General features: G+C 37.3%; 1 protein-coding gene across 9 annotated transcripts in view; it reads left to right on the top strand.

Annotated features, from left to right (window-relative positions):
- RhoGEF3 (Rho guanine nucleotide exchange factor 3) overlaps nt 1-23,051 on the top strand; it is a 155,726-nt gene that overhangs the window by 73,594 nt on the left and 59,081 nt on the right. For 8 of the 9 annotated variants that reach the window (XM_029302461.2, XM_029302456.2, XM_029302455.2 and 5 more), the window contains 9 exons: nt 5,519-5,684; nt 5,905-6,169; nt 7,576-7,859; nt 10,531-10,783; nt 11,856-12,784; nt 13,084-13,221; nt 13,523-13,905; nt 14,430-15,146; nt 15,346-15,796. In XM_029302461.2, coding sequence (XP_029158294.1) covers nt 5,548-5,684; nt 5,905-6,169; nt 7,576-7,859; nt 10,531-10,783; nt 11,856-12,784; nt 13,084-13,221; nt 13,523-13,905; nt 14,430-15,146; nt 15,346-15,796 — 3,557 coding nt within the window. In that variant the 5' untranslated portion in view covers nt 5,519-5,547. The remainder of the gene's footprint in view (nt 1-5,518; nt 5,685-5,904; nt 6,170-7,575; nt 7,860-10,530; nt 10,784-11,855; nt 12,785-13,083; nt 13,222-13,522; nt 13,906-14,429; nt 15,147-15,345; nt 15,797-23,051) is intronic. The other variant, XM_029302462.2, reaches the window with a different exon arrangement.

Below are 23,051 nucleotides of genomic sequence, written 5' to 3'. Positions count from 1 at the left end.
AGGAAGTATATAATTAGACCTAAAAAATTTTAATCGGCATCATCGCAAAAATATTCGCATTTTTCTTTTCCATCAGACAAATAAGATAGAAGCAATATCCCTTTTAGTCTTACCTTTGTCCGTATATTCCATGGGGAAATCACTTACGAAATTGCATAACCAGATTTGACCTAACTTTAATTTACTATCATGTTCGAGCGATGAGACAAGTTGCATTACGCGATTAATCGCTTGGCTAAGATTCCAGAAAAAAGATTACGATGGTAGTGATTAATATTAACGAATTCGTGACGCAAATATCTAGTTAGGTAAGCATTACGTTTTTGTGAATTTAATTACAAAAATAAGTACATATTGTAGAAGTATGGTAATTGTATAAATATTAGTTTATACAATTACCATAAATATTAGTTTATACAATCACCATACTTCTACAATCTGTACTTATTTTCGTAATTTTTTATTTTAATATACATATATATTATACACACAATATATATAATTGGCATAGCTAATACTATTTATTTATATAAATTATTATAATTATTAATTGATTATTATTAAAATATTTATTAATAGATTTGTTAATATAACCACATTATATAATCACAAAAGTCTATCTTTTTTTCTTTTTTTTATAAGTGTTATTAATACTTTTTCCTTAATTGATAAAACTTATGAAATAAAGAATAACAAGAGCTTAGGGATGAAAGAATGAAAGATAACAAGCAGAAAGCAATAATTTTCACGAATCAATCTTCACATACAAAATTATAATTGCATGCAAACTGGTATTTGAAAACTAATCAATAAAAAGTTAAACTGTTATCATATATACAATGATGGTAGCTTCGAATTTCTGCCATCAAGGGACAATATCAGTTCCTGAAAAGCTTTTCGAAGTTCTGAAAATCCGATGTAATTCAATGGTAGCCAAGCTTGAAGAGCTTTTACGTGATTCATCATGTTCTCGCGAACATGTCATTTTCTTTTTCTCTCTTCCTTTTCCTTTCTTTCTCTTTATCTCAACACAGATAGTTACGTTCTAACTTGAAATTGCTATCATTGTATTTATCCACGAACAGTAACCTTCAGATAAATCTCGTATGTAATTGTATATACGTAGATATATTGTTCGCAAATTGGCATTTAAATGTTATCGCGTACAAAAACTTTTATTTGTTACACTAATCGTAGTTTTTTACAAGAAATTTACAAAATAGAAATCGTTTTTTCTTTCAAAAATATTCGGAAATGTGTTGCAAGAATTCTACTACATTCTTTAGAGTTCTTCGAAATGAATTTAAGTTATTTACATAAAAAGAAATTTGCTGCTAAAATTTCGTGCATTTCTTTGTTCAATTCCATCTAATTGCAATTAGCATAATGTTTGATTTAAATGAATCCAAGAATATCTATTCGCCATCTCATTGATATTCTATCGAGCGTTGCTAATTACGTGTGTGTTATCTTTACGCAGAACGTTGAATTGATTTGTTTCAGCTGATCTAACTTGTGAAAAACGAGATAAATTTTTATGTAAAAAGTTTTCCTGCGTATAACGACACACTAATTGATAGGTAGTATTTATACGAGAATTTTTTTATTTAAGTAAATTATTTATTTATATATCTAATAAAATACGAGAAAATATTTAACGTCGCTTATATCATATTGATGATTTCCGTTAAAATTTATTCAAGTTTTTACTATAACTGGATAACTTTAATCCACTTATTAAATATGACTGATTGTTTATTTTTAATTAACACGTCCTGCTTTCGGTTTGTTGATTTTCTATACTGAGCTTTAGGGTTATAGATTAAAGTTCCGAGATATGGAGATTAGGAAGAAATCCAGTAATATTGTCATCAAATTGTAGAATGATATGCAAACACTAAATTTCGTTTCTAATAACAAAAATTTAAGATACTGACGATACTTGTTATAAAATTACACACGCGGAGTTACGACGAATCTTCTTTAACTTATCGTGACTTATTGCAACGCCTGCAGAAAGATATCCTGCTATACTAATGAATCACCTCGACTCTTAAATTACGCGCAGACACATAAGATTTTATTCGGGGCATTTTATTTTATCAATTTAAAAACAATAAAATAGAAGATTAAAACTTTTTTTAGGTTTCGAATTTAATTAATTTTTATACGTATATAGATTTTAAATATAGATGTTTTTATATGATGCGTACATATATTTTTTATATGGTATATCCTATTTCATATTATATAATTTATATCTCTTATATTCTTCACATTTTTATTTTTATTTATTTATTTTCGTACTTCTTATTTTATTTAATTCCAATTATATTTTTATACTAATAATTGATGTAATGGCGATAGCGCAACATTTATGTGACGCTCATAAAAATTGTTTTCTCTTCTTTTTTTTTATTATATTTTTTGTCAGCAATTCACGTTCTTTCGCACAAGTTGGCAGTGATCCTGGAACATATGTCCGGCAAATCTGGACTCATGTTATCGGAGTACGTGACTCTATCTGATGCTTGGGTACAACTCTAGACGATAAAATTCGAGCAGAATGACGTCTGTATTAAACTAAAAGCCTCCCTTCCCCAAAACTCATCATATATTAATCTTCCCTTCTTATGTTGCGCAATTTCTGCCTTTTCATTGCTTGTGCGGACCAGGAATATTCAAAACGAATATTCATATCATTCTATTTCATTTCAGCTTGGATGAAGTCTCACGCAATTGCCGAATTTGCAAATAATAATCGACTTACAAATATCAAGTTGCAAATTCAAGAGTTTGTTAAAGTAAAATCTGTTTGTGATTTAATACAGAGGACAAGAATACTTTATTATCCGTTATCAGAGATTAATTGCGTGCAAATTTATATATTTCTGACAGTTTGTAATTGCGATAAATGTTTATAAAAAAAATCAGCCCTAAGAATCTCTGCTTAAAAAAATTGATCCTATATTATATATACAAGAAAAATTTATATTAATTATTAGTAATTAATTAATATAATTTGTACATCGTTTTAATCATTTAATCAGTTAGGTATAAGAATGATTAAAGATATCGCGAAATGTTCGCGTTTCATACGAATTTACAATAGAATCTCCTTCTGCAAGCGAGATTCATTCTCCCTCATTTTTCCTGTTTTCTTTCGCGAAGGGTACCCAACCATAAATTTCGATTGGAGAACTCACGGTGCACTTCGTGGTTCTCGTATTAAAGAGGGCCGCAACGTGCGCGCGTGCTTGCGCCTTTCTCTCGTAAATCCCAATCAGAACTCGCAATTTATGGAGCGGGTTACCATCGTACGTCTCGCAAGTCGTTGTCCAAATGCACGCAAATCCGATCATCCCCCGTGCGCGTTTCGCTCTTTGATTTGGCGCCGCTTCCGTGTTTTCTGCGTTTTTTTCCCACCTGCCACCGGCGACGATAACTCGAAACGAACGATACTTTTACGGCCAACAAATTACATTTCGAATCACCCGTGATTTCTCGAACGGAATCCGTATAATAAAACTAACGACGCACCAACGCCAACGCGATCCCCGATTCTCCAAAATTATGTTTTCGCTCCCTATGTCTTTCTAATGAAATTATGAAATATCTCGTTTAACACACATACTTCGAATCAATTGGACGAAAAAACATCTGTAGTTTTCCAGGTGGTTTAATCGATCTAAAAAAAAAGAAAGAACCGTTACACACGCCGAATCTTTTTAGATTGGTTTTTAAATCCCTCGATTCCAGTCTTATCCGGACGTTTTGCGGCGCGATGGAACTCGGACAGGAAAAATCGTTGTTAAATTTGACTAAATGGAATTGTCGCCGATAGACTGGCGGGAAAGGTTCCACTCTCGGAAGAGGCGGTTTTCAATGAGGTTTTCATTGAGCCCGACTGAACTGAAATACAGATTACGTGTCAACGTATCCAGAAGCTGCAAAAGAGAGCGGCGACTCTTAATGGAATCGGAAAACGATTTGTAATGGGAAGTAAAATCGTCGCTTAAGGCGCATCAGCATCAACTTGGCGAGTTCGAATGCGATGAAAAAAATGCCGGCTGTAAGATATGTTCGCTCGAACTGCGGCCAAGATTGATGAATTTCAAGATGCAACTCAAGATGCAATCTTGCAAGCATCTTGGATTGAAAGAAAATCCTGGAACATCCAATACGTTTGTTACAATATTGTTTTTAGACTCTTGATTTTTTCCCCCACATATTTGGAAACGTTGAATGATGCAACGAAAGAGTTAAAACATTCAAACAAATGTCCGGAATATTTACATGGAATATCACTTGTTAATTTTGTCTATAGTTTTATTTATTTATTTATTTTTTTTTTTTTTTGCGTGTCGAAAAATTAAATTCATCTGCGAGCAACTTTTTGAATTTTCCCCGATAGGTAATATTCGATGATTAGGCTCGATGATTAGGGCCGCTGTCAGGCGCAATATTATATAGAGAAAATGTATTGCTATCGATTGTAATGTAAAGAGAGAAGCTGCATCCTCCTTACACCACTGCTATTTATCATAATAAAGCTGCCATGTGCGAAGATTAAATGCGTTAAGTGGTATAATCAAGTATATGCAACGTCTTCACGAGAATTTCTCAAGATTACGAATATATTAAACTGGAGCATTTGAAATATGAGAAGCAAAAAGTGATTTTAATAATATACTTTAGAAACGACATCTTTTTCTACATCTTCTGCTTCTTTCATCTCCAATTGAAAGATTTTTTTTATGGAATGTTGGGCAAAAATACACAAATTTTAATTACACTTAATGTTATATGATGGAATGAAATATTGATAAAAGAGTAAACTATCATTTTTGCTAAAAAAAATGAAATTATAATGTTTTACGTAAAAAACTACTATCTCTCATTCGAGAAATGAGAGAAAAGCATTTTTAAAGGCAGCCCAGGCGTGCTACTAAAACAATAACTGACAGACCGATGTTCCTGCGGCAGAAAAGGACATCATTTTTCTCATCCCTCTTCCATATATCTACTTTCTCTTTACTTTCTTTGCATCAAAGAGATATAAAAGAACAAACGAGTGAGAAAAGCGGCGCAAATAATGTGTCCGCAGTATACATTTTTCTTCTGATCTCAAACGATTCGCGGAAAGAACTATTAAAAGCGATATTTTGCGCTCTTTTATAATAAGTTATAAGCAAAATATATTTTACTAAATTATTTGTGGTTGTAGACGTTGTGTGTTATATAATATTTAGATTAATTTATTCTTCTGCAAATTTCACAAACAAACATTCTAAATTATTTTTACATCAATTTTTCTCTAGTTTTTTTAACAAAGCTTTATTACATATTTTTTCTGTTATCATATTTTGAAAAAATATTGTATTCTACTCTGGAAAATATTGAAAATATAACAATTATAAAAGTATCATCGTATGGTTGTGCAGTAAAAGTACCAAAGAGCAAGTAACAAATAATTTTTTAATTAACTTTTTTATTTTTTTTTTTTTAATGATTTCAGAATGCAGGATTCCAGGTGCACAGGATAGAATGAATCGTCGGGAAGACCCGCTGTTACGGCAGCATCGAAACCGTTTGCTGCAATTGGCCGAGGCGACGAATATCAAGCCTGGCCGTGGCAGCGGGAAGAGACGCGGACAGAAACAGTCGCAAGGTTTCGGGCCCAGGTCAGTTCATAACATAATTTGCAACTAGTTCAGAATTGATATTAGAATTTTTTTGTAAGATTTTTTCTGCAAGAAATAATTTGTTGAAATTAATTAAAAAATATCGATTAAAAATCGAGTCTTCTATAAATGAATATTTATATTTCCTCAAGTAGCCGGTACATCATTATTGACATAACCGTGATTAATTTACGAAACTTGGCACTATGTATTATTGCAGTAATGGCGGACCCAGCCGCGTGACGCTCCAGGATATTGTCAGAAGCGATCCTGGATACACGCCGAACATCGAGCACTTAGTGTTTCCGGAGCGCAAGAGCAGCAATCCGAATTTAAAGGGCGTCGCCGATGGCTCGCCGCCAAATAAATCCAAATCGAATGCTACGAGCTCGGGAAGGTCCAGGCTCGCCGAGGTCTTCGCTCGGCATTACGCAAGAGGATCTTCGCAGGACTCGTCCGTTACGTCCAGAAAGAATCACGTGAATGTACGTATTCGAGATTTCAATTGCATAATCTTTTATTCGTTTACTTCATTGCCAAAGAGAGATTTAACTTATTGGTAGCCACTTTTATAAATTAAACTGTTTATTATCGTGCTTTATGTAGACAACGGATGACACGGTTATCTCTTACAACACTCACGATATTAACCATTAATGATATTAGCTTTGGAGTGCATCAGGATAATTCGATTGTACTTGATAGTCTTTGAAAAAGCTTATTTTTTGTTGCTTAAAATGAGATTATTTTGCCTAAAATCGTATTTGATACTGCCAATCAAACAATTGCAATTAGAAGAACTTGGCGCAATAATTAAATTCCTTGATCAGTATTTCGCAACATTATTTTAATCTCTTGACTTTATATATAGCGCAGTTACAACATTGAAACGATTGAAATTTCCGGTTTTAAAAAAAGTATTTATATATATATATATATTTGTTAAAGGCAATTTTTTTATTATCCGGTGTTTGATCGATTAAGACATTGTAAATAAATTGACAGCTGTTCTAAAATCGGGCAGCGCGTCAATGGGATATTGGTTTACACGCGGAGTAATAAAAGTCAATACAACACGCACGTTCGACGGGATTCGCGACTCATCGACGGACGAATTCTCTTCTTGGTCACACATGATGAGGATAAAAATACTTTCATCGACACACGACGGAGTTGCGCCAGCCTGCCCAGCCACTCGTATACGTGCTTCGACCGTATTTGGAAGTAGAAACAGCCGCGTTTAGCCCGTGGTTCGATGTAACGATGTAATGGTACCCTAACGCGGACCCTCTTAACGATTGACACAATTTCATAACGAACGATCGTGGCTGGCGATAATGGTAATCGCTAACGAGTCGCGATTAATAAAGGAGAGCCAAAACCGGGCGGGAAGAAAAGAGAAACTTTGGTATGCCGTCGTGATGTAATACGCACGATTACATTTCGGAGATTTTCGATGCCTTTTTCAGAAACATTCTCGATAAAATCGCGGAAATTTTAAATTATTACTTATCTCTGCAAATTCTTTGTGTACCTACACAGAAGAAATGTATATCACAGAGAGAATTTTCTCTTAAAATTTACCCTGAAAATCATGGTAATCGTATATTAATAAAATTATTAATATCTACCACAATATAAGATATAAAATATACTCGATTTAATTTACTGTACTAATATTTTTATTATGGTAAATATTAATCAGAGAAACTCTTATAAAATACTTCCAACACCATATTATCCCACGATTACCATGATTTTCAGGGTAAATCCTAAGAGAAAATTCTCTCCGTGTAATACTTCTGTCTCTCGACTGAATATCCTTAGTTAACAAGTTTACGTCCCACGGCCACGAGGAATGACGACATTGGATCTTTTCGGTGATTTACAGAGCACGTCGCTGGACGGCGGGAACGTGGTGGGTCATCAGCCGGGGCCTGGCGGACCCACGGTGGTGACCGGGCGCCGCTGGCTGTCGCAGAACTCGCAGGCCTCGAGGCAACATTCGGCCGAGGACGGGATACGTGGGGGCAGCGTGGGCGTTGGAGGGCCCGTTTCGACCTCGTCCTCGAGCCAGGCCCCCGGTCAGAACGTACCTCCCGCTTTGCCGCCGCGGAGAGTCAATCCGGCCACGGATGCGAACGAGATCGCCAATTCTATCTCGCGTATCGACAGGTAATGTCGTATTTCATTTGCTTCCCGTTCAGTCCCGTTATGTTCTGTGAGTGAATTTCGACTGATGGCCACCGCGCAGTGCTTTTGATCGTTGCTCTCGGAGGATCGAGAAGTGTAAGAGCAGAAAACTGGAAAAAATCGAATGTGTGCATTTGGGAAAATTTGGTTCAATAATTATTGTTGTGTCTGTTAGAAGTGTAGTGTTCTTCATTTGTGTTGTTGAAAAAGACATCCAGGACGAAAAATCTGATCTCGAGATTAACGTTCGTGTCGTATCGGAACGGAGCGAAAATATTCGCCCCATCGCGTCACTGTTTGAGTTTGCCTTTTCCTTTTAGATTCTGTCTAGATGCTAGTAGTGTTTACATACGATGTAAATTTCATGAGGCCCAGCGGACTGTCGCGAGGACCAGTCTCTTCTCGCGCTTTATACACTCGGATACTCTCGTCCTCGAACGTAATCTGTTTACACGAATTCATTTAAAATTCTTTGGACAAGTGCCGAATCCAGTAGATTCTCAAGATCGAACGCCCGCTCATTAATCTGCAAAGATAATTAGAAAACATTTCTACACAACAACAAAAATTTTAAAACGCACATGATGAATGAAGCATAAATCATGAAAAAATATTTGTCTACGTTTATCATCATACTCGCAAATTTAACGAATTTGCAAATCGATTTTGGACGAAAAATATAACAGCTAGATATACATAACACAAATGAGAAATACAATTCTGCAGCCTGTGGATTGACAAAACGGTGGCCATCTCATTCTCTTGTTTGGACTGACAGATCGTTCTATTTAAGGAACGGTTCTATTTAAAACACCACGATTAAAGAAGCGAGCGACACTCCACGTATCATGTCGATTAAGAGGTAAATATGATTAATCGAGGACACAGATATTTTTGTCTTATTCGATAGCGAACGCTCGACTTGTTCGGCGCGTTTCGTCAGCCATATATGTGGAGCGATATCGATCAAAGGTTATTCGCAGTGAATAATATACCCGAAATACGTTTTGTCACCTAGTTTCATATAGTTCCATGTGGACGTTTAGCCCGATTTAATTAACGGTTCCATAAATTATACCGAGCCTTGCACTCTCCTCGTGTAAATTCAATGAATAATGCTATATATTTTTTTTTATCAATAATTCTTTTCAGCACACCCCGTTAAATTAAGTTCAAGCCCTCGTAAAATCGCACGTCTCCTTCAATGACTTTGCTGACTAAAAGCTCTTAAAGCGCTTTCGAGGACCTAATTTCGAATTTATCCAGCGGATCAAAATTGCATCTAATACGGCGGCATCAGCAAGACTTTGAGACGCGACTCGAATTCTCCTCCAGAGAATTTCAATTTTGCGAACGTTTTTCTCATCTTCTGCGAGATTTCTTTGATCGCGCATTAAAATCGCAAGCGACGAAGGTGAATCTTTTGGACGATGAACTTGCCGTAGCGAAAAGATCAATCATAATCAATCTATCAATTATATCCCTGGTTTCCTTTATAGAGAAATTTATATGACGAGCTCTAAAATCGTAAATTTCTTTCTTATTAATCTTAATATTTCTGGGGAAAAAAGCCATCTTCTATAATACTATAACGTGAAATGTAACATTTTTATGATGTTTCGTGACAGAACTTTTCCTATACGACGAGAAGCACGCGAGAAAAAGGGACACAGAAAACGACGGAAGCAAAAAGGAAGAGTAGAAAAATAAACGATATAGGCGAGGATGCATTTTTGTTCGCGAAAAGATCTCGTCCGAGGAAAACTGTCCGAATATCTGACGTTCGTGGGTTTTTAGCCAATGCATAGATGCACGCAATGCAACCTGAATGCAACTTCGTCTTCTCTCCCTCTTTTTGCGTCTCTCTTCCTCCCTTAGATGTTCGTGATGTATGTACAATCTCGCTTTATAAATATTCATTGCCGGACCGTCAGGTATGATACAGATATCGTCGAATTGCGAGAAAGGGAGAGAGAGAGAGAGAAGTAAATGAAGATGCTGAGCAGGGGAAGAAGTGGATGAGGAAACGTATATATAAGCAAAAACGAGCACATCTATCTTACTTCAAGACATCGGCGGAGGCGAGAGGCTTCCTGTGCCGACTGTCGCGTAAAATCCCCGGAGATACTAAAAGTACATCGCGAGTCGATTTCCTTTCGCAACGAAATAAAGCGAAATTCGAGATTTGATGATAGCAAATCAAAGAAGTACCAAAACGGAATACGAGTTTATGCAGTTGTGCGAAAAAAACTCGTATGATTGCATCTTCATCAATTTTCATTATAAATTACGAAATACTAAAAATTATAGAATTTTATAAAATTTATTAAATTAAGAGATTAAAAAATTAAAAAAAAAAAAAATAATAAAATGAGACATAACGAAAACGTCAAATTTATACTCTAAATTCCTCGAGTATTAAAATGTTTATTTATTTAATATTATTATTAAACACACATGGAATAAAATAGAAATTTATATTCAACGAATTTCGTCCTAACGCCACCATATAGATGCTAATCAGTTGTGTAAAACTTCATTTCCAGAATAATCGTCGCTATGAGTGGCGGAATAAAAAAATGATTATCATGATAGTATGATATTCTCGGCGCTTTTTGAGTAAAACTCGAAGGGAGGAAAATTTCGGTTGCAGGGGCCCAAACGTGTCGATCCTCCATTTGCGCAACGCGTCGGCGGACCCTTGGGAGGTCGGCTCTCAAGGCTCCTCGTACAGCGTCAGCAGCAACAAGAGCCAGACAGCAGGCAGCAGAGGTAAATCCGGCGGGAATGCACGTGGTTCCTACAGCCGCGGTAGCTCGATACCATCCTTGAAACGTCACGATACATCCACGTCGACCGCGTCGACGTCAAGCCTTAAGCAGCATCGACAAGACAGTCATGGTCAGGTAAGCAGACTCCTATATTAGACGTAAATTGGCATCTCTGTCAGTCTATCTGCGAAATCTGAGATATAAAGATCGAGCTTGCGCGCGAGAGGATAATAACACTATAGATCGTCGGAGTTAATATTAATTAAAGTTGCAAACTTTAATTAAAATTAAAAGTGTTGAGAGTTGATTCTTTTTTGGTCTCTATCCTGTTTTTGGGCTCGAAAATAAAAAGATAATTAATCGTTTAAATCACAATTAGAGGTAATTAATATTTACGAAGATGGCTTTATTTATGATTTATCCCATATAATTATTTTACATTCTAATCATTAAAAAAGGTAATGGGAAATAATAGTGTCGTACCTTTTTTGGATTTTAACCAACTCTCTAATTGTCACGTTATTTAAAGTTATACTACTTAAGTAGTATAACACTACTACTACTTGAGTAGTATAACACTGTGATAGCATAGTAAATACAGAACTGTTAATTACTGAAAAATATATTGAAGAAAATAATGAGAAAAAGTAGAGGTAATATTTCCCAAATCAAAGTGTTGAGAGTTGATTCTTTTTGTTTATATCCTGTTTTTGCTCGAAAAAGAAGAGATAATAAATCGGTTAAATCACAATTAGAGTTAATTAATATTTCCGTAGATGGCTTTATATTATTTATCCCATAATTATTTTATCTTCTAATCATTACAAAAAAAAAAAAAATAATAGGAAATAATAGTGTCGTACCTTTTTTGGATTTTAACTAACTCTAATTGTCAAGTTCTTTAAAGTTAAACTACTACTTAAGTAGTATAACACTACGATAGCATAGTAAATATAGAACTGTTAGTTACTGAAGAATATATTTCGAAAAAATGATGAAAGTATATGTAATACATTTTCCAAATCAATTTTCTAACATAAAAAATTAACTAATATATATAATTATAATATAATTTAATTTTTTTTAAGTCAAACTTTCTTACGTTATTCAAATTTGAACGTAATCAAATATAAATAAACGTGACGCGAAAAAAGTAGAATTAAGATAACGTTTAGGAAATGAGCGACGAGAATGCTTGCCTGTACAGGTATCCTCCAGTTCTCGGCGACGTGACGCCACAAACTCCTTCCTCTCGGGTAATAGTGGCACGTCGGGCGAGCTGTTCATCAGCGGCGACTGCAGCCGCGAGCTGTCACCCGTGCGATGGTGCGATCGCGAGGTCGACGGCGTTTACCTGGGGCGTTCCGGCTGGGTCCAGGTGCAACAGCGGTCCCTCGACGAGAATCGTCGCGCGACCTACGAGAGCAACCTGGGGACCACCGCCGGCGGCACTCTGCCGATGTCGCGACGCGCCGCGGTTAAACTAGCGGATTATCACTGCAACAGCGAGCCGGGCAAGTGTCCGCAGGACTTCGCCAGAGGATTGGACTCGCAAAGGCCGGACTATCTTGCGCTGCACAACCAGGACTTCGACTCGATCACGACAAGCGCCTGCACGTCGCCGCACAGCATCCCGGAATCATTTTCCCCGCCATCGATCACTCCGATTATATCGCCGCCGCCGGCTTTTCAAGATGCCGTCACCGGCAGAAAATCCTCCTCCAGGCACTCCTCCGCTGGACGCAGCAATTACGGCAGCAAGGCGCCTTTCCTGCCGCGATCGAACGCCATCGTCGACAGCGACATCATCAGTCCGCCACCGTCTCCTCCGCCTCATCAAGTGAACTGGAGTTCCCTACCGTCCGGATCTAGAAAAAGTCTCGGTTCGGCACCTCCCAGGTCGAAGAGACAGAATCCCAATCAACAGCAACAGCAGCAGCAGCAACAACAGTATCGTATGGCGCAGGCCAAATCTTTGGAGGATCAATCGTCCTCCAGAAGGTCGCAGTTTGCGCAGAGATATATCGAGTCGTCCAGTTCGTCGTCGTCGTCGATGGGATTCAGAAGTCTCGACAGCTGCGTCACCAAATCGATTATGCCAAGCCTAGCAGAGAACACGGATTCTTCGGTTGAAGGGTAAGTGAAAAAATTTGAATTAACAGTAATGACTTTGTCGGCCAATTTAGTTTTTTAAAAATGACACCACGCTTTATCTTGAGTAAAAATATTTGGTAGATTAGGAATAATCTTATTGTATTGCAGTAGTAAAATACGTAGCGCAAATACACATACACGACACATGCAAACACATTTATTTCTTATTAATATAAAAAAATATACGTGTAAATCGATATACGTAAAAACTAGCACATTTTTAGTGAAACGAGAGAAACATAAAAATGTCCAACGCAAAAATATCGATCTTTCAATACTAGATATGAGGATGGTGACGAAGATGATAATCCCAGCTCATCCTTAAATCTCAGTCTGGTGTCATCATCAGCTCTTGCATTGAACTCGTCCACAGAGTCAATTCGCGCCAACGGCGAACGAATTTCACCTAACAGGCAAGGGTAGGCATATGAAAACTGATGAAATTCAGAAGTAGAATTTTAACAGAGAAGTAGTAAACATTACAAAAAATTTTATTTAAATAATTTTTTTATCTACACAACACACAGTCATTTTTACATTTTTAATTTGAATTTTTTAAATTATTATATTAATTATTATTATATATACCTACATATATTATAAAAGAATAGGGAAAAATTTAGAAATTTAATATTACATCGCGTTTATTTTTTTAGTATTAGACAACGAGAATCTCACGCGATGTTGTTCGAAAATAAAATGCAGCGTTATAAAATGCAGGAGAATCCACAGAAGCCAACAAGGATTGAGAAGATCGCCAGGATCCTCCGAGTCGGGGAAGCAAATGTTCAATTCATCCTCCTCGTCATCCTCTTCGTCCAGTAGCGAGGAGCGACAAGGACGGTCACCGACGCCTAATCTCTTCAGACGCAGTAATGCCATGCGACAGCATCAGAGTGCCAGGACCAATCAGATGTCGCCTGACTCTCATCAATCCCGAGTCAGAAGATCCAGGAGTCTCCAGCTGCCTGAGAAAAGGTCACCGGGTACGACTGGGCCGCAGAGAGATCACTCTCGAGAATCCAACGAGGCTCACAGGGTCGTCATGAAGATCGTGAATGATCGAGGAAACGAGAGGTCCAAGCGCCACGTTCTTCAGAATAGTGAGTCTATCTAACCTTTCTCAAATATTTTATATATTATCTTTTGATGCTTCGCACGTGTATCGAATATTTTATGATGCTGGGCATAGAGATGTTCGTAAGCATATTTTATAAAGCTGCTCTTATAAAAGAATAATGATCGTTTTTAGAAAATGTATCGATGATGAACTACCTCCAATCTTTTGTAATATCAATTTTATGTATATCTTCTTATATCTACACATATTTTATATTTTCAAACAGAATTTTGTGTATAAAATACAAAGCTTTATATAAACATTTTTAAAAAACAAAGAATAATATATTCTATTTTTAGAACGACTGATATTTCAAAATCAATAGAATATTAAAAGAGCATATAAAATATTACATATAATATATAAAATTTAATAAAAAAATGTAATAAAAAATTTAATGAAACAGAATATTTTTACGAAGAATGTGATATCAAATCCATGATTAAAATAGATTAAATCCGTTTAATCTCACAACTCGTATTCGATCATCTTTTCCAAATCCTTTAGGAAAGGCTCAGTCTACTGATGACGCCATAAACGAAAATCTTATCCGGGAAACGGAAGTAGTAACCGAATATTTGTACGGTACACGAAGTCGTGTCGTGCCAAGAAGCCGCTACGAACGTCGCGACGAGAATCAAGAGCAAAGACGAGGCACTTCTAACACCTACGACGTTTACATCATATCTTCCAAGCAGCAGCAGCAGCAACATCAATCCTCGAAAGCATTCAATTCCTCGCAGCTGCAACAGCAGCCGCAACAATCGCAACAGCAGCAACAACAACAACAGCAATCCCGGCGGCCACGGACGTTGCAGAGAGGCGCCACGACGCCGAATACAAACGCACCGTCCGTCAATCAGGACTTTTGCATTAGTCCGGACACGAAATTGCGCTGTAACAGTAGCACGTGCGACTTCTGGCCTCACTGTTCTCAAAGAGAAACTCTGTATTCGCCAAATCAAGGATCACAGCCAGTTTTCATGAAGCTGTCGCAAAGCTATCCGGCGCATCAAAGGCTTTCCGACACCGGCAGCCACCGAGGTAGCGCCAGTTCATCGCCGGCCTCCCTGGAGCGAATGGATGATCGGGAGCTCCGTGAAAGAGATAATCTGAGAAAAAACAGAAGCAACCAGCAGACCAACTCTAAATATCGAGACAGATCCAAAGGCGTGCTCAAGCAGGCTAATAGATGGTCGCCGCTGGAAGGAATTAACGGCAATGGTTTGTAATAAATATATTTAATTATGAAAAAGAGATTACACTATAAATTCAATAATTTTTACGAAAATATAAGAGCATTTCTTTATATTAATAAACATTTTCTTTTTTATTCAATGAAACAACGCTTATTTTTACTTTTAGTTTAATAAACAGGAAAAACAATTTCTCACATCTATAATATTTTCTGTGAATAAAATAGGTTCCGGAGTGGAGAAGAGAGATCAAATGCACCATCGAGTATATCGAAAGCCCGACTTCCCAGGATCTTTCGAAGGCGCTGACAAAGATAGGAGGGTGTCTCCTATCCAAGGAATGAACGTCGTCAGTAGATCACCGAGCGGTGGCCCGGTCGGTTCTTCGTCGACGACCACCTCGTCGTCCTCGAGCAGCGATATCTGGATCACCACGTCGGATCGCACGGTGACGAAGAGCCCGCGAAACGCCAAGAGCTCTGGCGCATCCACGCCGATGGAGGACGCTGTGATCGGCTCCCTGAAGACGCTGATAGAGCCGCCTAAGGATGGTACGCTGTCCAGGCCCGGCAGTGCGCCGACCCGGGGCGAGGATTCGCTCACCGACGACATCATCCTAGATCCTCACCAGAGGTCCTTGTCGCTGCCAAAGTCCTTCCTGACGCACAACACGGATGGGTGAGTACCTGTGTGACGCAGTCTATTTTTTCACATAGATATACTTCTCATCGACTTGTCCGCGAACGGAAGAGGAGAGAAATGGCTGTAGAGCCTGTAAATCGTGACAATCTCGTCGCCCGATCCGAACGAAACGATGGAGAACAATTTCGAGACAGGTGATCCCGGCGAGTTGATTCGCCTTAAATATTAGTACGCGACCGCATTCGTTTAAATCTTGCGGTTAAGTTTACTGGGTTGCCGGGCTACTATGCCGCGGTCGATTGCGCTGGTAATTGGCTCCCTCGGATCGAAATCCCGTCGGGTATTCCATTAAACGTGCTCTGCATACGCGAGCCGCACCGGGACTTGGCTTATCCTTATACTAGCATCACATCCTTAGGATTAGTAGTAAGCCTTTTGGCTGTGAATGTTACGCAACCGCGCGCGTTTATTAGCAAAAGCTTCTTGAAATCGATATTATAATGCACTCTACATTATAGCATTCATTATATACAAGATATGGCATTAAAAATGTACAACTATAGATATATCCGCTCTTGACGATTAAACATTCACAAGCCTCTCGTCATATCGATTTTCAAAAATTTAATTATTTTTTGCAATAATCCTTTTAATAAAAATATTAGATTTTCTAACATATATATGTATCAGACTGAAATGTCATAATATGATTTTCGTAAAATAAAACTTTTATGTGGGAAAATGAAAATGATTAAATACATATGTATTCATGGAATGATATTTTTTTAATAGTGAATTTCATTGGCAAACATTTGCGGATAGCACACATGCATATTCAAATATTTAATTTGTTTTATTAATTTTTACGCGAACCTATCGAAATACGATTGAGATAAAAATTATTGAAGGATAGAGAGAGATTATCCCGGAGGAAGATCTGGAAAGGTAATATATTGCAAAATATCACAGCTGACGTCTGCCGTTATATGACGTTATAATTACGTGTTAAAGGACACTCAGGGACGACAGTTGAGCGCGAGGCTGCTGCGTTTATTGTAAAAACACGTGACCTCTCATAAACGGCACGTGCAAAGCTTTCGATTAAACTGTCACGAAGAAGATGTCGCGCGACGTGTTCCTGAAGTCCTTTGACGCATAATTGTAATTTTAGCGATAACCTCGAGAGCATTTTCTTTCACGAGCACGAGTCTCATTTCTCGCTAATCGTCCAATTACAAATAACGAAGGCACCAGATAGAAACACAACGGTGCAACTAATCGCATGTCCGTCACGTGCAGTATATAGATGCACCCCGATGCACCCTTTCGCCCTCCGGGAGTTGAGATGTTCGATTCTCTCTCTTCCGAGCTCATCGCATGCACAAATTAATTCTCGCGCTGTTGTTGCTTTCGTGTTTTGCATTATCCCGTTAAAGCCAAGTTCGCTGATTCGTGCAAATGCACGATAGATGGATCTTGGTGTTTGCACGCTCTTGAAGCTCGCCGCATCGTTTGTCAATTTCCGGTTCCGACCATGAATGTCGCGTCGACTCGGAAAGCTAATTGGTACATAATTTCCCCCAAATTCTCTTTGCGTGTCGAACTATTATAATAGAGATTTTTCGTTGTAAGACAAAAAGACTTAATCATCTATCTGATGTTCGACAATGTTGAAGCTTTGATGTCGAGAAATAGTTCTTGGAAAATGAACAAGTCATAAGAAAGGCCAGAGGATCTGTTATAATGGTGCAACACTAGAGTTTCTCAATCGTCGTAACGAAAATGTCGCATAATAAATCTCACGAGGATTTTTCTTTATTTGCTTTTGGAAACGCACGTGTAATGCGACGTAATCGCACGTTCGACGAACCGGTTAAGCATGCGTGTAAACTCGCCCACGCACAACCCACGTGTGATTCGTGCCTTTTTTGTCCACAGCACAAGGTGCCAGAAGAAACGACCGCGATTCTCGGTTCATTAAAATAAACGCGCGACACAAAGCGCGCATTTATTTTTCATTATTTTAATCTCTCTCGAAAATATTGCGCGATAAAATTGAGAGTAGAATCATATCGAATTAACACCACATACGGATTAAATAGTATTATCTTCACCAATTTCTTTATTCTTGCAAAATTTTGCAACTTTGCGTGACTAAAAATTTAAATTCGCGAATAATTCAATTCCGATACGAAAGGAACGAACGCATCATATATCGAGTTAGCACCACGGATTAAATTGTATTATTATTTCCAATTTCTCTTCCTTGCAAAAATTTGCAAAAATTTGCAACTTTGCGTGACTCAAAATTTAGATTCGCGAACAATTTAATTCCGATACGAGAGGGACGAACGCAAAGTGCCACATTGATCGCGTCTTTCGCAAAACCTTCTCTCGTCACATCCGGTTCGCGCACCATCGGACTTCCAAACTCGACATTATGCGCGTCGAGTTTCCGACGTTTCTAAACTCGATACTTAATCCGGTAAGCGCAAAGTTTCCCGGCGCGCAACTCCCTTCTTTTCAACCTAGAGAGGTGAAAAGTTTCGGTCCGCCGACCTCTCCGTAGCGGAGCCAGCTTCCTGCGGAAGCGCCGGAAGTCGCGCGCCCTTGAGTTGAGCTGGCGCGGAAGTCGTGTTGGACATTCGCAAAGGGTCGCGAGACGATATGTGTCTCGGTTCCGCGAAAAATTTCGAGGAACATCTCGCAGATCAATCCCGAACTGAAATAGCTTGACTTGTGACTTTTGATTTTTATTGAAAGGTCAAATTATTCGCGAAAAGATTGCAGATATCTTTATTACATCCAAATCAATTTTCTGAGAAACATCTTATATTATTTTATATATTTTTATATATCTATATTTATACATAAAGAAAATTGTCTTTTAAAATTTATCCTGAAAATCATAATAATCGTGCGACAATATGGTATTGGAAGAATTTTATAAGAATTTTTCTGGTGGTAAATATTAATCACAAAGCAACTTTTATAAAATTCTTCCAATATCATATTATCCCATGATTACCATAATTTTCAGGGTAAATTCTAAGAGAAAATTCTCTCCGTGTTCTATCTTGTATGTAATGTGGCGTATGTTTATTTGTGCATGTGTCTGCATATATACATACATGTATATATTTAAGATTATTTGCACATCTAACATGTCGTATAACATATTAAAAAATATTGATATTGCAAATCGCGCTGATTATTTATTTCGGTAAATATATAGTATGTATCTAGACTACTGTTTACCCGTGTTTACTGTTTATTATTTTTATTTCTGAAACTGTCTAACTATGATACGTGCTGTAAATTGCAATACTTACCATAAATATCCCCCAGAATAAAAGTAGCAATCATAAATCGTGTATAAACTATACAGTCGGCAAGAAAAGATATCGATCTTTATCTATGTCATCAAATCTCCACATCAATACGCTGTATAACGGGCGTTTATTAAATATTTATGGAGTATTATCTATCGCGTGAGAGATAACACATTTCGCTATGCTATAAAAGTGTCACCGCTCGATGTATCATGCTACCTCTCTATATCGGATTCGCCTTAAGGGAACATCCCTTAGTCGTTTTCACTCGTCTTTTTTAGTCGCTTTCAGGAAATTCTCTTGACGAAAAGATAAGCACCAGTCAAACGTTCTCACGGGTCATGGATAATGGAGAATTTCGCAAACGACGCGATTAAAACTCTTAGCTCTAGTTTATTCAGTTTCTTTATTATTTATAAGTTTATTCACAGTTTCTTTATTATTTATAAAATACATATATTAATTTATTTTTTAATAAAAAGAATATTAAAAAATACTTTAATTGCATATCTCCTTTCAAAGTCTCTCTTCAATATCTATTTTATATTTATATAATTATTAATAATAATATATATAACCTTTTTTGCACTTCTGTTATTTGCTAAATTCACCATTTATCATGGCAGCAGCACCTTAGAGTCGAGTCAACGCTTTATTTGCCTTTTTATCGAACTCCAACAAAAACGACACCCACGAAAATCTCGTACGTAGGCGAAGAAGCCGATAGCTCCTCCGTCGCGAAGCCATATATTGACGTCCACGCCACGCTCGAAGTATTAATCTTCCAAGAGTCGTAATTCGCGCGACAGGTGGTCGGTCGGAGGCATGAACCGTCGATTCCGATTAGAGACGAGAATTACCGTCTAATTGTTCATCGGGAATTAGTGCCTCCCGGATAATCGTAATGCCCTCGTATTTCGCAAATTTACGATTACATTTCCGCGTTTTCTCTAAGGTAACACGTTATTCCTTGGAAATTTATTTCGGCAAGAAATAGCGAATATTCTAGTGACAGCATAGAGAGCCATCAATTCAGTAAAATTTATTTCATGCGAGATACTCAAGTTAAATTACTTTTGGGAACACGAATATATAAAAATGTTCAGCAAGATCATTTTATCACTGGAAAAAGGTGATTTCTGAAGTATGATTGTTAAAAAAAAAAAAAAAAGAAGAAATCAATCAACCTCAATTGATTTTTCAAAGCTGCAGCTGGGGACTAGTGTGACTGTAAAGTTCATTGTTTCATTTTTTTGTTGAATGTGTGGGTTCAATCTACGCGAAATGTTATATATGAAACGCAAATTGCAAACTGTCGTATTAAAAGCGCTTGAAATGATAGATTGCGCTCGCGCACTTCAATCTCGCCATTCACGATATATTTGGAACTTCATCGCTCGCATCCCTGTATCCTGCCGCTAATTTTCTTTGGTTCGCTTCGTTGATCCTAGAATAGGTGGATAAGTTTCGATTTCGCCATCGCACGTGTCCATTGACACACGTGTAATTGGGACGGTACTATACTTGATACACTTGAAAGCGCAAACCGCGTGTCTCGTGTCAAAGTCAAGCGGAAAGTACGATTTCTATTCGTCAGTTTGATATTTGCAACTTGACTCTTTGATTAAGTATACTGACGTGCGATTCGGCGCATTTAACGCCTCAACGATATTTTTGCATTAATCACTGCTAAAGCATCGAACTCGCAAATATAGCATCTAGCAGAGAGAGAAGAGAGAAATTAAATTTATTTTATTAATATCTATCTTATAATATTAACATGTAACTCACGCGATATTATATTTGTCAAATAAAATGTTTTTCATAAATGTTAAAAATCTATAAATAAAAATTATTATTATAGAGAGGAAGATCTAATGTGTGCATACAAAATTCAATATAAAACAAAACAAATATTATTATTAAACATGTTTTAATATACATTTTATTAAACATTTTTATAGCTGAATAAAACAAGCTGATGGAAAAAGTATGGGTCATGACACATGTTAATCAAAAATCTTTCGGATAATCGTAATAATTACAATATATCCTAAATCATTGTTCTCCGAGAATAAAGATTACTGTTAAATTTAATGATTTAAAATAAATTTTCTTTTTTTATTTGAATGCACCAAATATTATTTCAAGAGAAAAATAAATAATTTTTAAATTAATTACATTTAATGACATTTTTTTCTTTTATATACACATTGATAATAGTGAAGATATTTAGACAAAAATAATCTATTGGCCTGGGAGTTGTATTTTAAGAATGAATTACATAGCTATATTACGTCTGCGGTACTATATATGTCACGAGAAGATATTGTGACAGTGAATGTCAAGTTTAAACGTATTTCATCTCTTGGTTGGATGAGCAAACGCGCTTTCTCTTCCGATCACTTTGCTATACACGAGGGGCATAATTTTTGCATAATTAATGTACTTTGTTTTTGCATAATTAATATTGTCAGATGCCGTTGCTTGCCTTGACAAGTCTATTAAAATTAATTGACATTTTTTAATTAATTTTATTTTATTTGAATTAATTTTGCAAGGAATTATCTTTTTACATAACTAGGTTTGTAATATCTGCAATTAGTTATTCATCTTTTAAAATAATAAAAAGTCTATCAAATTATCTCATAGTAAGATTATATCTACAGTCTTTTCGAATCGATTGAATTACATTACTGATATTTTTTTATCTTCTGTAGAAAATTAAAATTTTCTAATTTACGCACTTATTTTCTCTTATCTTATTACGAGATTTTGCAATTGTAGCTCTTACAATCGCCAAGAACGCAACGAGAAAAATATTGAAATGAAATTTGCACATAATAAAATTCACTTTCAATTATTTATAATTCGAATCTGGAACAGAATTCTATTTACAATAATTTTCTGACACAGCACATGAAGTTATACTTAAATAGAATAGAGATCTGTGTAAAGTTTTTTGATGGAGCACTTATAGATCGTTCAAGTTCACATTCTCGCGAGAGATTACCGCGTGCGTGCAACTTTCGTAACGGTGCACGATGACGGACGAATGCGGCACAACTGTGCGAAATTCTGATTCGTCAAACCTTTTATTCGCGGCGAATAATGGGAAGTTGGAGGAATTTCGAAAGTGCGAAAGCGCGGACAAAATTGCGCCATTATTGCTCCGAACGTCATCGCTCTCCGCGCGCGTAATTAGGATCAAGCAACGGTGCAGAGCAAACGCGCGCATTTCTTTCACCTTGACGTACGATGGAGCGAAACGAACTCTCGGGTGTTCCGAGAGAGCCGCGGTCGAACTAATTGCGATCCCGTAATTACTCTGCGCTTCGCAAATAGCGCCGTCGTTATCGCGCTGATGGACGGAGTCCGAAGGGCTCCCAGCCTCCAGGAAGGAAAATACGCATCATCAATGTTCGCGCATATCTCTTCCGAGCTAGAAACACGAGAAATAAAATCTCACGTAGCCTCATTATTTCCGCAATTACTTGTGCTCGATGAATTGCAATCGCGCTGCTCGAATGCATAATTTCGCGAATGCGTCCGGAATAACGGAGGAGTATTATTTTGTTATCGTCTGAGAGCGAAAGTTCAATTCGCTCGAAGCGACGCGCGCGCAAAAAGAAATAGGACGAATTATTCGTCGCAATTAATCCCGCTACTCATCCTCGCGCGGCCAATCGGTTACGGATGAAATGACGGATATATTGCGCGCACGAGCGCGATTCTTCAGCCGCGAGAGCCTCGCGCGTTCCCGTTCGTTCAATCGATCATCTTCTCGCGCGCGTTGCACTCGCCGAGAACTTTGCCGGACGCACTCGTCCACTTGTCGGTGTGTTTTGCCTGCGGAAGTCTGCTGTATATTTTTTTTATTTTTTCTTTTTTTTTATTAGCCTGTCTCTGCGAGTGACATTCAAGAAAAGTGCTCGAGCGATGTTTGTCGATATTTTCTG

This window comes from Nylanderia fulva, unplaced genomic scaffold, assembly GCF_048542155.1.
Source record: "Nylanderia fulva isolate GAGA-0341 unplaced genomic scaffold, ASM4854215v1 Scaffold30, whole genome shotgun sequence".
In the NCBI taxonomy this organism is placed as follows: domain Eukaryota; kingdom Metazoa; phylum Arthropoda; class Insecta; order Hymenoptera; family Formicidae; genus Nylanderia; species Nylanderia fulva.
This window is presented reverse-complemented; position numbering and strand designations above follow the sequence as displayed.